At 30.2% G+C, this 19,410-nt stretch overlaps 1 protein-coding gene across 2 annotated transcripts in view; it reads left to right on the top strand.

Moving 5' to 3' along the window:
- LOC145334646 (rabphilin-3A-like) overlaps positions 1-19,410 on the top strand; it is a 64,781-nt gene that overhangs the window by 15,911 nt on the left and 29,460 nt on the right. For both annotated transcript variants that reach the window (XM_080180186.1, XM_080180194.1), the window contains exons 5-11: positions 215-279; positions 2,200-2,298; positions 2,912-3,031; positions 8,879-8,915; positions 13,656-13,781; positions 16,306-16,386; positions 17,658-17,710. In XM_080180186.1, the coding sequence (XP_080036312.1) occupies positions 215-279; positions 2,200-2,298; positions 2,912-3,031; positions 8,879-8,915; positions 13,656-13,781; positions 16,306-16,386; positions 17,658-17,710 (581 nt within the window). The remainder of the gene's footprint in view (positions 1-214; positions 280-2,199; positions 2,299-2,911; positions 3,032-8,878; positions 8,916-13,655; positions 13,782-16,305; positions 16,387-17,657; positions 17,711-19,410) is intronic.

Genomic DNA, 19,410 nt, shown 5'->3' with positions numbered 1-19,410 from the left:
ATGACAGGAGAAAAATGATGATGGTCAATTTAGGTTGCTAACATGTACATTATTAATTGTTCAGTTCATTCATCCAGTTGGAGTGGTTGGGGTGAATAGGTTTGATTGGGGATATTGTTATTTTAGCCATCTATGAATCAGTTTAACTTTATAAGAGTGCATGATAATCTGGTGTAATATCCAAGTAATAATAAATTTATTTATTTTTGTCCAGGAGAAAATAGTGTCAGTGATACAAAGAGCAGAGGAACTTGAACGGGTAGAGAAAACTAGACTACAGTAAGTTCGCATTTTATTTTTAAAAAAAACAATTTAAAAGCAATGATTATTGTTTACTTATTGTTCTGCTTTCTATTTGTTGTGTGCATATATTTGTGTAAGGTTTACGATCCTATTATATAAAGTAGTAGGGTTTTTTTTTGTCTGAAGCTGAAGATCTCAAAAAAATCTAAACTGATTGACTTTTAGTGGAAGCCTTACTTAAGTCCTGGGATGGTTTTAAGCTGTTTATATTTTAGATTTAATTCTTGGGTGGTTTTAGGCTATAATTCTGCCCATACTATACCCCTTTGAATACAGACCCCCTAGATATAGGGTGCACAGCCGCTAGTAACACATATAGACATAGGTAATCCAGAGAGACAGAGGTGACAATTAATTTTAAATAATAAAATTACAAACATTTTCTATTTTTGAATATTTTTTTATCAAATAGTGATTACATTGATTTATATCCGCCTGAAGAAAAAAATATTTTTTTTTAAATCAAAGACAACTTATTCATATTGATTTGATATAATTTACGTCTTTTCTGGATACTTGACCAGTTGCTGACTAACATAAACTTTCAAGGTGACATTCATTTTTATGAGTCACATTCAAAAACTATATCAAAAACTTTTGAAGGTTTAGACCTTTAATTCTGAGTGAATATTTCTCCACAACTCAATTTCTGTCCCCCCCCCCCCCATAAAAAAACAAGTTTTACGCCAACATAACGTCAAAAAATATTAAAATTTTCAACAATTTTAAATGGAATTTGTTTACCTAAACACGCCTAAATTCCCCTCACACCACCCGCCGCATGACGTAAAAGAAGAACATTATAATAGAAGTATTTTTGTCGCCTCCCATCCCCAAATTTTTTGTTGAAGCTAAAAATCTTGAACCGATTTTTTTTTCAAATACGCTGACAAAAAATCGAAAATAAAACCACAGAATAGTTTTTTTTATGGTTTCTGTATCTTGTTCTATTGTTTTTTCTTTGTAAATTATTTTATTATCTGACTGATGATGAAAAAGCACAATAAAAGAAGAAAAACAAAGTTTTGAAGCATTTATTATATTTGATAGATCTTCACTCAAGACTTTTTAGTTTTTTTTTATGACAAGAAGAAAAGTTTTACAACAAACAAAAAGATACAGTCAAGGATTTAGATGAGTGTTACAAAGATCTAAAAGTAAAATATGCAAACTAGTATTTTGTCTGTTTCAAAATTTTATCCTGAATACTATAAAGTTTGTTATGTGTATGTTTTTGTTATCAGTAAGATCATTAAAACTTCTAATAAGGTTTTAAGTTAAGGATGTAACAACCTTGGGAAAAAAATGAGCTCAAAAAAGTAAGTGTGTAGCAAACAAAAACTTTATTAATGATATATATACACAGACATTTGTCTTTGCTACCCAGGCGCGTGCAAAGGATTTTTCTGTGGAAAGGGCAAAGTTTTGTACCATTTCGGTGACAACTTGAAGCAATTTTGGGGATACCTCCTTATCCTGAAAAAAAAATATTTTTTAGGTGGGTGTTATCCACCCTATTTCCCCCCTACATAAACTTCCAGTATGCCCAGGCGGCTGACCAATAAATTATTAACTTTCTCTAGAATATCAGAAAGATACATATAAGTTAAAGGTTATACTCTAATGTACAAAATCTATAATCATCTATAAAAATGATAATTTTGATTAAATAAAATAAAAACCTAATTATTTTTAATGGTGATATAATTGATTACTGAAGATTAAGTACAAATTTATTCAAATTTAATCAGGAGGAAATTGATTTTTTTATCCACCACTTTTATTCATTTTTTCCCAACAAAGAGTACATTTTGTAGTCATAGTAAGAAGCACGTCTTGCCGCTGCCAAAAAGTCACTGGACAATTAAATAAATTTTTAACTTTTTTTTTCTTCAGGCGGTTATTGGAGCGGCTAGAGAACATGCGCAGGAATGCCGCGGGAGATGGTTTAAACACGTGTATTCTCTGCGGTGAAGGATTTGGTTTCTTTACCAGGTATGGAAATATATAAAATACATGGAAAATGCGACACAGAATTTTGGTCGCCAATTTAGGTTGCTAATATAGTCTTTAGATATTGATCAATACGTTCCCCCATGGTCAAGAGAGGGGATGGGGTAAAGTTATATGGAGGTGATGGGGGGTATTGTTATAATAGCCAGCTGTCATATATTTGGATAAAAAAAATAAGTCATGATTTTATTCAATCTTAAATCTCCTTTAAGAAAGTAAAAGGTTCTGGAAAAGATATTAACAGTTATGTACAAATGTACTGTGTTTAGACTTTTACATGAATTAATTAATCTGCATCTATTTAATACAAATGTATAATATCTTTTGGTAATTAGGATACACACACCAACAAACACACACACACGCACACACAATTGCATATTATATTATAGTTAATACCAGATAACAAAGTAAATCCTTGGGTAAATATAACAGAGATACGAAGTTACCTGAAATCATTTTTACAGTATTGCCTCGAAACTGGTTATCATCCGCTGGATTAGACCCGGTTCTAAATTATAGGGGAAATAGCAACCTAAATTGATTTTGATTTATTGTAATAATATCCACGTATATTCTAAATTTATTTTTCTAGGCAAAAGAACTTGTTATGCCTGGACTGCAAGAAGGCGGTGTGTACCAGATGTGGTGTGGAAAGCCAGGGCACAGGAAAGGAGGGGACCATATGGCTCTGCAAGATTTGCTCGGAAACCAGGAAATTATGGATCTTTTAAACAGAATATTTTTTTAAAAATGCCATGTCTGAAACTTTAAGTTTTTAAGGTTATGGTTCCTTTCAAATATCTTATCACTTGACACATTCAAGAAAAATTAGCGAAGAATAAGCCTGACTATAAAAAGTTAGAATATGACTAAAAGTCATGACTAAAAAATCGCCTTTTCATCTTAAGTTTTAAATTTTTGTAGTTTAGACCTAACCTAAGCATTTGATATAAAACTCAAAGGTTTGAGGTGGGTAATTTAATATATTTTTTTAAATTTTGAGTGTGGTGTTACAGGATAGATAGGCACTGTAAGGGTAAAAACTTTTATAAGTAGAGCAGCATAAACAAACTAACAATATTCTTAGAGAAAAACAGCAATGGTTTGTTGACTTTAAAGAGTGGATAGGAGGATAATGAATGGATTTGTAAAGATTTACATACACAGGGACGTACGGACGTACCCTAATTCTGAAGTAGCTTCGTCACTAAAAATTCTGTCTAGCAATAACTGTAAAGAATTTTTAATCTGATAAGTTCCTTGCATGTTTAAGATATTAATTAATATTTTTTATACATTTCATATGAATCATATAGAAAGAGTATTTTCATTATTTTTCTATTATTGAATATATGGAAGCACTGCTACTTTATAATTTAAACTAGCGGCTTCGCCCCTAGCCTCTAGGGGCTTTGCCCCAAGAGGTAATTAAAAAAAAATTGGAGCTGCCCCAGTATCAATATCAAAATTTTTGGGAAGAAAAATTGGAACTGCCTTGGACTGGAACAGTATCAAATTCAAAAAAAAAATGGTGGGGGGGGGGGTTGTTTTTTGGGGGGGTTGGGGATGTCTCACCCCCAAGAAAATAGCTTAAAACCACCACAGGACCAATAGGTATATACCCTGAAGAGTAGAATCCAATCGGTTCAGTGATTACCGAGATCTTAAGCTTCAGACGGATGGACGGACGGACGGACAGACAGATGGACAGACATCATTCTACTTTGTATTATAGATAAGTAAATTTGTCATTATATCTGAATATACCTTCCTTTATCACGATTTTGAATTTTAAATTTTAATTGCATATTATATAATTGATATATTTTCAATGCCTACCAAATTTTTGTATTGCTGCACTACCTGCCAATGCAATGGAAATGATTGTTCTTGCTAAATATTGAATTATATTACGTATGTTTTCTTCATAAAGTAACTACAATGGAATTAAATTATCTACATCATAATTGTTTTTACACAAATCTTAACAAAAAGATATGTTTCTACGCACAAGACATTTTAACATTAATCTGCTAATCATAATAAAATATTTTAATAGAAAATACTGAAACGAAATAAAGTCACGCCAATTTTTTCCGTTTTTTAGTTGTAAAGGTAAAAGTATTGCGGGAATAGTCCCTTTTATAGATCGCCCCATAACGGGCTTTTCGTCGTATTTTTAAAATGGCTTTTTATAGGTTATTTTAGGTTAAGTTAGGTTTTATTGGGTTAGGCGATTGCCCCACAGGATTAGGTAATGGGCCCCGCAAGGTTAGAGCCCCCCGCAGTGGCTAGAAATAGGAGAAAAGCTACTGTGAAAAATACGAAGAATCGCCCCATAAGGAGCGATGTTACGAAAGGGACTATACCCAGTATTGCTTGGAATTACTCGGCTGATATCTAAGATAAACAGTTAATATTACTTATTACGAATATTTTATTTTTCATTGATTTTCATAATCTTAAATTCTGTGAAACATCCATAAGGAAAAATGTGTGTAATTACGGGTAAAAAATTGGCAGGATAAGAACTTATATTTGTCATTATCTCCTGGCTTATATACCCATCAATATACATTTTTGCCCTCTCATTTTCATGCATATAAAGTATTTTTTTTAGGGATTGGTAGCCGCTTATAAGCAGCCATACACTGCTGTAGGACAGATTAAAAAAGGAAATGGGGTGGTACAATATCTTTATAAAAAAAGTAACAGAATATTTTGTGCTTAGGATTTTTAGGAGAGGGTACCCGAAGCTGCAAATAGAACCACAATTATTTTCTTCTAATAATTAAAAGTGTAAGTTAAAGGTCGACTACAATTTCCTAGATCTAAAGCACCCCTAGAGGCCCAAAGTATATAATAAGGTGACAAGTAAGCTATTTCATTAGGATATTAAAACCTTTAAGGGTGCAGCTACTTTATAACTAAACACGTCCTGCTGTCAGTTTCTCCGTTACTTAGTACAAAGTGGGATAAATTAGAATATTGGATACAGTCTATAGGTAAACTACAGTGCCTTTCTGCTCATGATTTTCAAGTGATGTTGCGGTACTTATGGTCAAAATTGACCTTGTATTGTGTTAGAACAGTGTATAATCCTATAATATGAAGTAGTAAGGCTTTTTTTGTTTGTAGCTAAATAATTTAAATTGCTGGTTCGAATTTACAGGTAGCTTCATAAATGTCTGAGAAGCGTATCAGTTTTCCTAACCTCCCCCACCCATCTCTAGTGGCTAGGGGCGACACAACAAGTAATATTAAAAAGTACTAAAGGGGAGACTTGCTAAATCATTACAAGACTGTTGTTTGTGTCAAAGTTATGAAAAGAGATATACACAAATTGTTTTTCATTATAAATAAATGACAGCAATTTGTCTTTATATTATATGTACATTGATAGAGCTTTATGTCTTACATAAATTTAAAAATCAAAGTAGATATTTAATAATTATGATTTAACAATGATGCCAACATTTTAAATACAAAGCGAAATTAATCAGAAAACAAACATTAAAATTATTATAAATATTTTAATATTGAAGATATGCAGATTTTTGGGACATTTTTACTTTAATATGCTTTCTTCTTGTCATAGGATTTTAATGGTTACCATTCTGTCTTCAAATATGAAAAGGTGAAAAAACAAAAAATAAATATTTCTTTTTTATTTTTATTCACCATTGATATTCTTCCCTGAATTCAAAATAAGCTTTGGTTTGAAGCAGAGGCGTGCAGTGGTTATACCCTTAGTTGTCCATCCCTCTCGACATTGGTCTACACCAGCAGATACACCCCCATAAAACAGCAAAGGTGGGTGAAAAGGTAATCAAGTCAAACCCAATGAACATCACATCCCTAGAGTAACCAAAAAAGAAATTCATTCAAAAAAAAATAAAGAAAAACTTATAAGGAATTTTCAGTTGTCGTTGGGGGGGGGGGTCAACACTTTGTAGACTTGACGACTTTTTTATCTGCCCTCCAAATATTATTTTAGATTTATTTCCCTGGTTGGCTATACCTCATTTCTGTCACACACCCCTCAATTTTGGCTTAAGGAGTGTGTATAGCAATACTCGGTGCACGCCATTGGTCAAAAGTTTTAGATTTTAAAAGAATTTTATAGTTTTCCAGAAAGTGTGGGTCAGTTCAAATTTCAAAAAAAACATTTACATAACTTTTTTTTGTTGAACCACAAAGGCAAAATTATTTATTTCCCTTAAAAAATACTTAAAATAAACAAGAATTTACTTGTCTCAGCTAATGATGGAATATCGATAGGAAAAAAAGGGTAATAAGTTCAATATAAAGCGTGGTAACTAATATGAAAAATATCAAAAACTAACTGTGAGTTTTGTGAGTAATTGTCGAGAATATTTTAAGCTTATTGCAGATATTGTTAATAAATCCCAGAATATGACATTTTAATAGATTGCTCAAATATTGAGCCAGTTTTAGGTGTATGAGAAGGCTGATTTTATGCGTGTTTATTACATTCGTGTGCTTAATGTTATATCAGTTTAATTTTATGCCTATACCTAGGATGTCCCAAATTGGCCTGTACATTTAGCCTTTTGACTTCTAGCAGTCAATAATGCCATTAAAAAGACAGACTTAAGTCCATATTCAACATATTTTCATTGTTTTTCTTCAAAGAAACAAATAAATACAGTGAAAATATATCTTTATCAGTATAGTGTGAAAAAGCCACACAAAAACACATTTATTTTGTTATCATCTTTGTTTATACCAGGACGAAGTGTTTACCAAAATATCTATCAATTTTATGTCATGTTGTTTTCGGGTTAGAAACACAGCTACTTCATAACTAAAGATTGTCCGTTAGTTCGTAAATGTTTTATTTATTTATAGGTCTACCACATAACTTCGCGGATGGTTATGCAAAAACGTTTAAAATTAGTTTCTACTGATTTAACTCGTTTGCCATATATAATATAAATTAGTAGAGGGAGATCATTGCATAGCATATTTTGAACTTTCAGACAACGGTTGTAATAGACTGCACTTTCTTAGCAATTTTTAGTTTAGGGTTACACCACTAATATAAGACCTAATGGTGTATCCCTTTCTTCGTTTATTATTCACCGTATCGAGCTTGTGTTGATAAGATGTCAGTCAACTATTTCATACTTTATATTATATTTTTCATACAAAAAAATAACTAGATTAAATTTTCAACAGTAGACATGCAAAAGTATTCTATTTGCTAAACTCAAGTATAAAATTTTATTTGGGGTGGATGGGATTTACTTAGCTAGCTGCCATAAGAAAAAAACTGCTTTGTCTGAGAGTTTTCATACATTTTTCATGAAGATTCGAATCTTAAATTTTACCCGTTCATTATACTATGATCATATTGGTTTTAGGCGGAAATTATGATTTTTGAGATTGTATTTTTACTTAGCACTTACTTTATAATATTTTCCTAGAATTATTTATGCAATAATTCTTGTTATTTATATAGTTTTGCTTAATATATCTGGCGAAAAAGGAATAAATCTAAATGTAACAAGGATGACAACATCCATAAAAGCGAAGCACTGAAACGGTAGGACAAACGGACATTAACACTGGTATAGTGTTAGAACTCAATAATCAGAATATAAAAGTATAAGAGTCGAAGCAAAATTGTAAGTAAATTGGTTGAAAAACTGCTTGATACAGGATAATGTTTATGGACATACTTACATTTATAGGACTTAATTATAGAGTTGCTTTGCTTATAATACTGTACTTTGTTGTCCCAGGAATCAATATACCAGAAATAGGATCAAACGGATAATTAGACCACATATTTTTTTTTTTTTTTAAGTAGAAAAATTAAAATGTTTAAAATGGACGTACGGACATTCTGGTAATGATTATAGAGTTGCTATGCTTTCTCAATCGTACCTAACTACTACAGGTATCACCATGCAAAGTTTGAAATCAATAGGACAATTCTAACAAGCCTAAATTAACGAATCGAACGGACGTACGGACGGACCGACTCTAATTATAGACAAGCTTCGCTTTTAACAAACATGTGAATAAGTCTGAATAATGACTATTTCAATTCCCAGAAATTTACATTTAACTAGCACTGAGGTGCTATTTTTAACCTGGAAACTAGAAAAAGGTTTAATTCTATGAAATCTTACATTTTATTTTGTGTTTTAATATATTTTAATATTTTATTTTTTTAAAACGTGACTAGAACTCATATAAAAAGATAAATTCGACTGCGGAAAAAAGTATCAGATTGGATATGCGTTCGGTTTTACTGAAAGTAACATAATGATTGTTTTTTTAAAACGGTAACCTACAGCATTACAGCTATCTGCACTAAACCAATTACTGCGTTACTGGCTGTAGATTGTTATGTCCAAAGCAGATTGCGCTGTTACTGCTATAATAGGTTGTTTTTTGTTGATAAATAGAAATGCGGGAAAAAATATGTCGTTTGGCTATTTTCTGGTATCCTGTATATTTTTCCTATTGCTGATGTTGCATATTTTTATATTTTGATGATAAAACAATCCATATATTAATTCTTTAGAGAGGTCTGGAAAAAATCTGGTGCCTGGTTTTTTAAGGTAATATTTTTTTATTAATTAAAGTTTTTTTTGTAAAACAGTTACTCTACGACTAAGGTAAGTAAAGTTAAAGAAAATAAATAAATATTCCTCTTTTATTGACAGATGTGAAGATTTAGATGGTTAGGTAATTGTTATTGCATTTTTTAAAAGCGAAGCTTTTCTATAATTAGGGTCGGTCCGTACGTCCGTACGTCCGTCCGTCCGAGATAGTTAGCTTTTATTCGTTAATTTAGGCATGTTAGAATTTTCCTATCGATTTCAAACTTTGCATGGTGATTCCTCTAGTAGTTAGGTACGATTTAGAAAGCGTAGCAACTCTATAATCATTAACAGAATGTCCGTACGTCTATTTTAAACATGTTGATTTTTCTAGTTTTTTAACAACAAATTTTTGTGTGATCTAATTATCCGTTTGATCTGATTTTTGCTATATTGATTCCTGGAAAAACAAAAAAAAACAATATTTTAAGCGAAGCAACTCTATAATCAAGTCCCAAAGATGTAAGTCGATAAACATTATCCTTTATCAAGCAGTTTTTCGATAAATTTACTTACAATTTTGCTTCGACTCTTATACTTTTATATTCTGATTATTCAGTTCAGACACTATACAAGTGATAATGTCCGTTTGTCCTACCGATTCAGTGCTTCGCTTTTATGGATGTTGTCATCCTTGTTTCTATCTTATCATCTCTCCATGTTTGAAAAATGCGGCACAATCAAAAGAAAATGCTAAAAAGGGCAAAACAATATTTCCCGCTCTTTTAAATATGAATCCAAATTGATTTACCTTTTTTATTTGAATCAACATGCAATGAGGTAATTACAATATCAGAATTCAGTTACTTTTGGATTTAGACCAGCTACTCTACAGTTATGTTTGATTTAACGTTTTACAGGCTGGATTTAAAAACTGCTTTCTTAAAAATATTGATTTTTCAATTCAATGATTTAAAAACAACTTTTGCTTGTGTTATAGTTTTTTATGGTTATTATTGTTTAAACAAACATCTACAAAGTAGTTTGCGCTACTAAAAAGGATATAATATCAATTAAATAAAAAATGTATTGCTGAAAAAATACGTTATGTACTTTCTACTAATTGTTAATGCTTTACATGGAAACTGACAGCCAACACTTTGATTATACGATCTTTGTCAAGGTATGTTTTTGAGTTTGGCCTTTTTATCGATACTACCATTACCCTTTCTCTTAAAATAAAATAAAAACAGGAGCCAGAACTAGCACAAGTAGGACTAGGAATCATTCAAAATGTGGCCTCTGTATTATTAATACAAAGCAATACCTTGCTAGTAGGTACTAAGGCACTAGCACCAAATTATTTAAGACAACAAACCCTTTGATTTCAAGAAATACTGTCCATGGTAAGGTGTTACACCTATTTTTGGTCAAGGCATTCTTTTGCTACAATGTCGCGCATATGACTTAGCAGAAAAAGTACAGCTTTTACCCTCTGTATTTATGGCGTCGGTTGGGTTTGAGATTCGAACCCGTTACATTTCTGACGAAAAGCTAAAGTCGCGGGACTTATTTTGTGTAACCTAAAAACCTTTTTCTTGATCCTATTTGGATAAAAGCATTCTTGAGAGAAAAGAAAAAGAGTACAAAAATGTATTCAGAGATTTTTAATGATTTTATTTATATTATCTTTGTGTTAGAATAACCTTTCTATATAAATATATTCAGATTTTCTTTTAAATATGAGAAAATTATGATTTCAAGAATAATAGTAAATATTCAAAACAAATACAGAATCTAAAATTTAGTTCCCTTTCTTCTAAATAAAGATACATTACATGAATTTTTGCATATGATCTTATCAATCCTGTCTTTATCTTTTCATAAGTATTATAGGATTATCTAATATTACATAAAATTTTTATCCATATTACGTCAAAATTAATGTTGTAACACTACATGATCGGTCCAGCAATTTAAAGGATCTTATTGCTCATACATATAATATAAATAGGATTTATGTTATATATTTTTTCTCGCTACTTTAGAACATTGGTCCTCATAGTAATGTATATAAATTACCTTATCATAAAGATAAAAGGATAAAAATATTTTATCATAAAGTTTTAGTAAAATGTGATTTTGGTCTTGTGAAATAAGAATATATAATTTTCATTTTTGCCAAAGATTTGGGAAAGTAGAAATACAATTTTGGTAAAGCAAACGAAATTTGAATTTTCTTTAAATATATCTAACAAGAAGAAAAATTAATTAGGTAATATTATGTGTGGGAATAAAAGAAACGTATTTTTAAAAAATATAATTGAAATTTTAGTCATTATTTAATGAAGTACAATACTCTTTTAGATGTTGCAAAGATCCTTTTATAGAATTTGACAGTTTTAAAATGGAAGAATGTTTGTCTATGTGTCTATTATCTGGATATAGCTCACAATTTATCTTTTTGAGAAATTGTACCTCATCATTCCAAAAAATTACCCCTAGAACTTTTAATTTATTATTAAAACTATAGTTTTTAATGGTGGGCCAACCTCCCTCTCCCTCCTTGAAATGGCCCTAGGGGCCTCTAGTGGTGCACCCGCCAATATTATTTTCTTTTAAAAGTGGCCTAATCTCCAAACTTTATGGACAAACAGACAAACATCCTATTTGTCATACTAGAAAAGAGTAAGTAAGGAAATCCATTATTATGGTAAATCCTTCAGACCTTGAAAGAATTAAATTACTTTACAAGTACATTTCTGTTACTGTTACTATAGAAACTATGTTCAGTTCAGCGGTGCAACAATTTTTTAGTCTTTCAAAATAAAAATTCAAGAATGTGTGTCTCGATCCTGTATGGCTTTGAAAACGATTAACATCTGCTGGATTAGAACGTGTTCTGAGCCATACTGAAAAATCACGTACCGTATCGTATTAAAAACATTTTTCTACGAATAGTAAAATAAAAATCTTTGCATTTATACCATTTTGTTTTCATGGCATTCGGCCCTTCCGGGTCAACAAAACTGTAATTAATCTTATAAATTTTAATTTTACTGTCCGCGAAAAGCTTTCTATAATACGAAACGTTGAATAACTATATACCAGGGTTTTTTATTTAGGTCTAGTTGACAATTTCTTGAATTAAAGATATTTATAATAGGTTTGACTTTAAAAATAAGCTTGTGCAACATATAACATTTTATAAAAATTGTGAAAATTGTAATCAAAGATAATTTAATCAAGAAAAGAACATTTTTTCAACCTTCCCACTGGAATTATGTCAATATTTAGCTCTAACCAAGTTTTTATAAGTCAGATAATGGTGGATTTTATGTCAGTACTGACGGATGCACCGATAATTAGAATCTAAATGTCAATTATTTTTTGTCTAGCTATATACGTACATTACAGATTTAATTAGAATAAAAATAGTCAACCATGGAAAAAAAAATTTGTCTCTAGATATTACAAAAAATGGGAAGGAAATAATATTGTACATCATACAATAAGAAAACGTTTACAATTCATGCATTTGACAATTTTTTGGAATAATCTGTACTTTTGGTTTAGAAATAATGTGCCAATTATTTTGAAATACTAAACTGTAGATATCTAGCGGCTTCGCTCCTAGAGGCCTCTTAGGGCACTTGGGTAGATGGAGAGAGGGGGTATAATGCATAATGAATATTAATCCCTGTGTTTAAAATACACTGCAGAGTTATATTTTAATATTTTATATATTCTTCTGAACATAATAAAAATTTTATGTTTTCCAAACTATTTATCCCTTTCTTAAACCTTACCCTACCCAAATCTCACAACCCTATTTTAGAATTTTTCAAAAAAATTTACAAGGCTTAGTCATATCTACAACATTTTAATTAAGATTTATTTTATCAAATGTTTGTATTTTATTTATTGAAACAGTGAAATCTGTTATTTTATCTTTAGCTATTTAACTGAATTGTAATTTAATGGAACCAAGAACTTATAATGTAGTACAGCATAACTTGATATATTTAAATCTTAAAATGCTTTAAGCTAAACCTAATAAAGAACAATACTTCAATATAGCTCGAAGTTGTTCATCCTGTCAACTAAAAAGGAAAGAAGGGTGCAGTAGATATTTAAAATAAACATAAACAAACTTTTAAACATGAATCAATTGAAAATAATTTAATATTTATTGGTGGAAAAGATTAAAACCTTTTGTATGTTTCCCAAAAATCCTAAAAAAAATAAATAGCAGAGAATGTACTTGAGTGGTTTTATCCACAATATTTTGACCACCTGCGCAAATGAATTGATGTTTTGTAAGGAGCATCTTCAGAAAAAGGGAAGTAAATAGGGGGAGAGTAACTAAAATAGGGCAAAAATTTAAAACCTATACATAATGTACAAAATCTAATTATTTGTAAATAAATAAATATTCTTATAAATTAATCTAGATGTATATTTGCCAGTGTTGGATGTATTTATGACATATAATTGAAAAAGTATGGATGTGTAAATGCCAGTGTCAGATGTATTTTTGACATATGTATAATAATATTGGATGTATTTTTGCCAGTGTTGGATGTATTTATGGCATGAGAAAAAGGAAGAAAACATTTTGCCAAAAATACATCAACTGTAAATTTGCTGGATGTGTAAGTGCTATAGCCCCGTCGGTTCAGCGGTTAGGAAAATCCTTCGGGACAGACAGACACACAGGCCTAGATCCTGTTACTTTTATAAAAGGATTTAATTTAGGGTATGCCCCTGCAAGAGTTGCTTGGTATGGATGAGATGATAGACCCCAGTACAACAACCACGCCAAAGATGAGTTATTCCCGAAGATACACTGTGTACAAGCCTCATACTAGACGAACGGCCAAGGTAATATTTATGTAGTGGTGTTTTTCCTCAAATTGTCTTGATGAGCAGAGAAACACACATTTCTTATTTTAAAACAAAGTTGAAAGGTGAGGGAAATGAATGAGGGATATTTTTTTGTGTGTGTTACTTTAGGTAAGGTTAGGTTGTATAAGGTACTGGGTTCCCCCGCAGGGTTATTTGACACAAGACTGATTCAAGCATTCCATTGTCTAACTATGGGAACTTTAACTTAAACCACCATCATATTAAATTACGGACAGACAGACCGTTTGGCCAAACAGACAACACTTGAAAAATGTGAAAAAAATTTGGAAAATGACGGCAACTCTTTTAAAATATTCCATAAATATGATCAGTTATTGATTTCTAAATACATCATCCGTCAGAGGAAATTTAATTTATTTTTTTATTAATTTAAATTGATCATTCATTATGGAAATATATTAGACAGTGTTCATTTTGACATTATCAACTAGGTAAGCACGATATACATTTTAGTGAGATGCTTTCAGTTTTTTTTTCTTCAAAGTGTAAAATTTAAAGTACTTAGTTTTAAGTACTTTTCAGGGGCTAAATATTCTTAACGGGCAGACAGGGGCTATCAAATATCCTAAAACTATCCCAAAACTAAAATCAGAAAATAAGATAGGCTAAAACAATCACAGGACATATTTTAAGCTGTCATAAAAGAGAGAACCCAATCGGTTCAGTGGTTTTTAAGATCTTAAGCTTATTTAATTAACAGAAAATAATTGAAAAGCGTCTCAATATTAAATATTTAAATTTGCTGAGGGTGCACTAGGCTCTCGGGAAATATCCGCTTTTAAATGATTGCTTACACAATTAGAATTTCATAATTGACATTTAAAAATATTTAAATTTTTAATTAAGTTGAATTTACAAATTAAATAATTCATTGGTTTGTTTATGCTTTTTCCATTGATATATTTATATTTTGAACGTCGAGCATAAAATTTGACAAGAATTACATTGTCCACTGAAGCAAGGCAAAATAAACCTATTGAACCTAGTATCTGAATAATCTTTAAAATTGGAACAAAAATTGTTATTCTTTTTTTACAAAATATGATTGCAAAATTCTTAATATGGACTTAAGCGCTTAAGTTAAGTTTTTGCTGTGCATAAATGACAGACATACGTTCGGATATATTATAAATGTAGAAAAACTTTGCTTCCAAAAATACAAAACTTTCACCCGTCTACATGAGGTGAAGTCAAAAAATTATTTATATTTCAAGAAAATTTCAGGTAAAATTCTATAAATCCACATCAAAGAGATGGAGAAAACTTTGAGATATATTATTTTTTTTATCCTGTTTTCATGGAATTTATTTACTAAGTATATATGCGATTACTGTTATTTAATGAAATCTTCCAATTTTTAACATTTACAAAATGGCCTGCTTTATTGCATCAAGATCCATGACAGATCTATATAGAAAATAAACATCTATAAATGAGCTCGAGTCTTCCAATGGTAAAGTGTTTAAAACTCATAGTGCTCCAATAATCCTCATTAAACTCTCATTGACCAAAGCGATAAGACCTTTATTCTATTTGTTTATGGAATGAATTAAGTTTTTCACTTAATGTTGATATTTGAATTACATTGAAGTACTTAATCCATTTTTTCATAAATAAAAAATTTACGTTCATAATAGAGTAAATCTAAGAAAACTGTATTTTAAAAGAATTCGATTGTGGCGACACTTCCTTTGTGTTAAAATAATAAAACTAAAATTTTAATCATATTAACCCTTTGGTGATGGTAATGTGAAAAAGATATAATTGAAAAAATCTTTTTAAAATCATTTAAATTAATAAATATTTACTTATTTTTTTTAGATAGTAATGTCGGGGGAGGAAAATTGATTTATTGAGAAATAGATAAATAGATATGTACTTATAGAAAACTAGCCAATAGCGAGATAGTTACATTGAGCCAACTCTAGTACATAATATGAACAACATACATATATATATATATGTAATATTTATCTAAAATTCTAAAAATGTATTGCCAACAAACGTCATAAGATACTTGAAATTTAAAATATAAAACTAATTGAAAAACCAAGTACCCTTCAAAATTAGACATTTAATTGTTATTTAAATAACTTACATTTTATATTGTGAATATATGAAAGATGAAAAATAAGTATTTAATGCATGCCCTGTGCGTTCTGAATAGATAGGGTTACATCGATTTTTCTGTCTAACGCTTTTTCAATACCCTAGACATTTGTTGACCAAATTCTCAAAATTCTTATGAGTCATATTTTGTATTTAGCTACATATGATTCTTCGGCAAAAAGTTTAAAAGTTGTATCATAATGACAATGTGAAAGGTTCAAAGATATTTAATCAAGGGCATGCTATTTAGTCTTTTTGTTTTGTTTCCTGTCCATTTCAACTGTTTGGCATGACGTTCTCTTAATTTTCACATGTAAAAAATATTATTGATATCAATATTAATGTCTCTAACGATATACTTTGATTCTAGGACGACGTAGTAGACGTTGAAGAGGATGGAAGTAGTGAGGAGGAAGGGGATCTATCTAAACGAACATTCAACTTTAACAAGGTAAGATCATTGCATTAGGAGCTGACAAAAAAAATTAATGGCCGAGTTTGCTAACATACTCATTTTTTCTGAAAATTGTAAAAAGATACCTATAGCTGCTCTATGTTTATAAGAACAAAATATCTTTATGTCATACCCAATTGAAGCGTTATGTATTGTTTTATCCTCAAACACTTTTTTGATCCTACATGTGTAAGGAAAAACGTTTTCCATTAATGCAGCCTGAGATTTTTAACACCCCCGTGAATCCAAAATTGAAATGGGATGCGAGGGAGGGTGTATGCCACACATGTATCTTTAGTGTCAGAGGGGATGGATAAACCCATTGGTACTGTATACTTACCCATTTCAAAGTTTAAAAGCGTATTGGTAAGTTTTACAATTTAAGCGGGGTGTCATTTATTTTCGCCGGCAACACCCCCCCCCCCCCTCCCTTTGCTGTATTAGGGAAGTTTATCAGGTGGTTGTAGAACCTTGTCAAGGGGGGTTACAGGGTTGGAAAAATTCTCCATTCCTCTGGTCGAAGCGTGTTTTGTAATTTAACATGAAGATAATCAACGTCACCTGGGATTTAAAAACTAATTTCCTTTATTTAAAAACTTAAAGAATATTTTCAAGTTAGTATGAAATAGAAGTTGTATTTTCTTTTATTTATGAATATCTTTTTAACTTTACTTCTGTAAAGAGATACATTTTGTGCATTATACATTTTTTCCAATTATTGCAGCTATCCATTATGTAATCTTTTATTACAGAAAAATAATAAACCTTTTGTTTCATTAAAACAAAAACGTTTAAAAATTGTTAGAATTCTTGCAAATAAGCGAAAATAATAATTAATAACTTAATTATACAACATATTTTTTTCTAATTCTTATAAAGTTACCTTTGATTATCTCTGTAGTTCTGCTTTTAAAAGATGTAATTAACAAATTACAAAATTGATTAATATTTTTTTCTTTTTCTGGTATGTTTAGTACTTAAAAAGGTACAATTAAAAATATCTTTTGTTTATTTTGTTCTTTTAATTCAATTAAAAAAAATTTTACCTAATCCAAAAAACACTATAATAAATTCCTTTTTTCATAATTTTTTTTACTAAAAATTTAAATCAATGGCGTGCGTAAGGAAATCTAAACACCCCAACCACCCTAATATAAAATATCGAAGGCCTACCTTTAGCTTTTTCACTCTCTATTGAATTCAAACATGATTTGATAATTACTGGGCACGCCACTGTTTGGAAAGCTTCTATTTTATTGTTACTTTAGGATAAAATGGATGGTGGAGGAAGCGATGGAAGTTGCCAATTCTCCTTGCAAAGGTAAATTTATAGTGCAAATATTTCCATGCAATATTGCCAATATCTCATTTTATGCTAGTGGATCTTCGCAATTACCCAACTTCATATTTTCAAATCAAAAAATCGTCCATTGTCTTTTCCCTCAGGTCCCTGTGATTAAGGCATATCCTGTTCATAAATTGCCTGAATATCCAGCTGTAAAATTTGTATGAATAATATCAAACTCTTTTACAAAGGGATAGGGCAATTGCAAATAAATTGATTACATCTCCAATTAAAATACACAAAATTACCCTTTGTGTAGATTACAATAAGTGGTTGAAACGTTTGGACACTCAACTTAATGAACCAACTAATCTTAATTCAAGTAAAGTCCCCAAAGTTGTTAAGCCAACGAATAAAAAAACTTTATTATAATACTTTGGGGACTAGTATAGTACAATGAACAGCCCAATGTCACCTCCCTCCCTGGATTTCAGAACTAGTTTAGATTGTAATTATTTTCTGTTTTCTTTACATAATAAAAGCAGGTCCTGTAATACAGGATAAAGGAAATTAAATGGTTTCAAACAAAGGAAAGAAGGTATATTGAATCTTGTGAGATAAGAAATATAAAACATTTGTAACATCTGAAAATTATCCTCAAAACAAAATAAATTAGCCATGGGCAATTATTTTCCCACTTTTAAAATTTAAAAAATCGCATCAGTTTAATATCCGCCGGATTAGAACCGTTTCTTAGCCATACTGAAATATCTTGTGTAGCATTGTATTACAGACAACTTTCCATGAATGTTAAAATAAAAACCATAAAATTAGTATTAGTTTTGTTAGCCCGGCAGAATCTTTAATTTTAACATCCCCAAGAAGCTGTCTATAATGCGATGCGATAAATAACTGTTCAACTATTGTATATATTCCCTGTATAATGTTTGTTGGTATATATATATAATCTGAGATGGGTTTTAATTAAATTTTATATTCTTCCCTACGCACACAGAATTGCATTTAGGGTGGGAATACTATTACGTTAGATCTGTAAAATAAAGAACTTTTTTCATATTCTGAATTTAAACAAAATTTTTATTTAATAAGAACAATAATTAGAGTAATCTACTTAGAGGAAAAGAGGTTCTAAAAATAGCCTTAAATCAACTCAGTGTCCTTAAAGAAACGATTACTTGACCTTTTTAAAATATCTTTTCTTTTTTTAAAATAAAGCTCTATAATTAAGGTGGATCCGTCAATGTATCCGTCCGTAACGGATAGCTCTTTTTGTTTCTTCAACGAGTAAAGCCGTTTCATAATACTGCATACAATAAGATTCAAACTAATGTAAAAAATTCTTTATGTCATTTAATTCTATAATATTTCTTTTATTATTGAAAATCTAAAAGATGCCCAGGTCTATTTCTTGTTTGTTTTATTTTATTTATTGTTATTGTATATTTGTATGTATTCCTCACACACTAGTAGTATAGTGTGAGGAAGTTCTACAACATTTTCTGAGTGCTGTTCATACATTATTGATCAATACAATTTTAGCAAAGGTTACTTAAAAATTAATTTTAAAAGTATTGAAATAAATTAATATTAAGACTATTTAAAATTAAACTAAGCCTTGTCCTATAAAAAGCTTTTATACATGTAAAGCATCTTTTTCGGCTGTTAGGTTTTTTGGCAGCTTTATAAATCAATTTTCCACGGATATAAACGCTAGA

Source organism: Acartia tonsa, chromosome 2 (assembly GCF_053477335.1).
Source record: "Acartia tonsa isolate MP-2025a chromosome 2, ASM5347733v1, whole genome shotgun sequence".
Classification (NCBI taxonomy): domain Eukaryota; kingdom Metazoa; phylum Arthropoda; class Copepoda; order Calanoida; family Acartiidae; genus Acartia; species Acartia tonsa.
The sequence above is the reverse complement of the archived record's forward strand: the minus strand, read 5'-3'. Positions and strand labels throughout refer to the sequence as shown.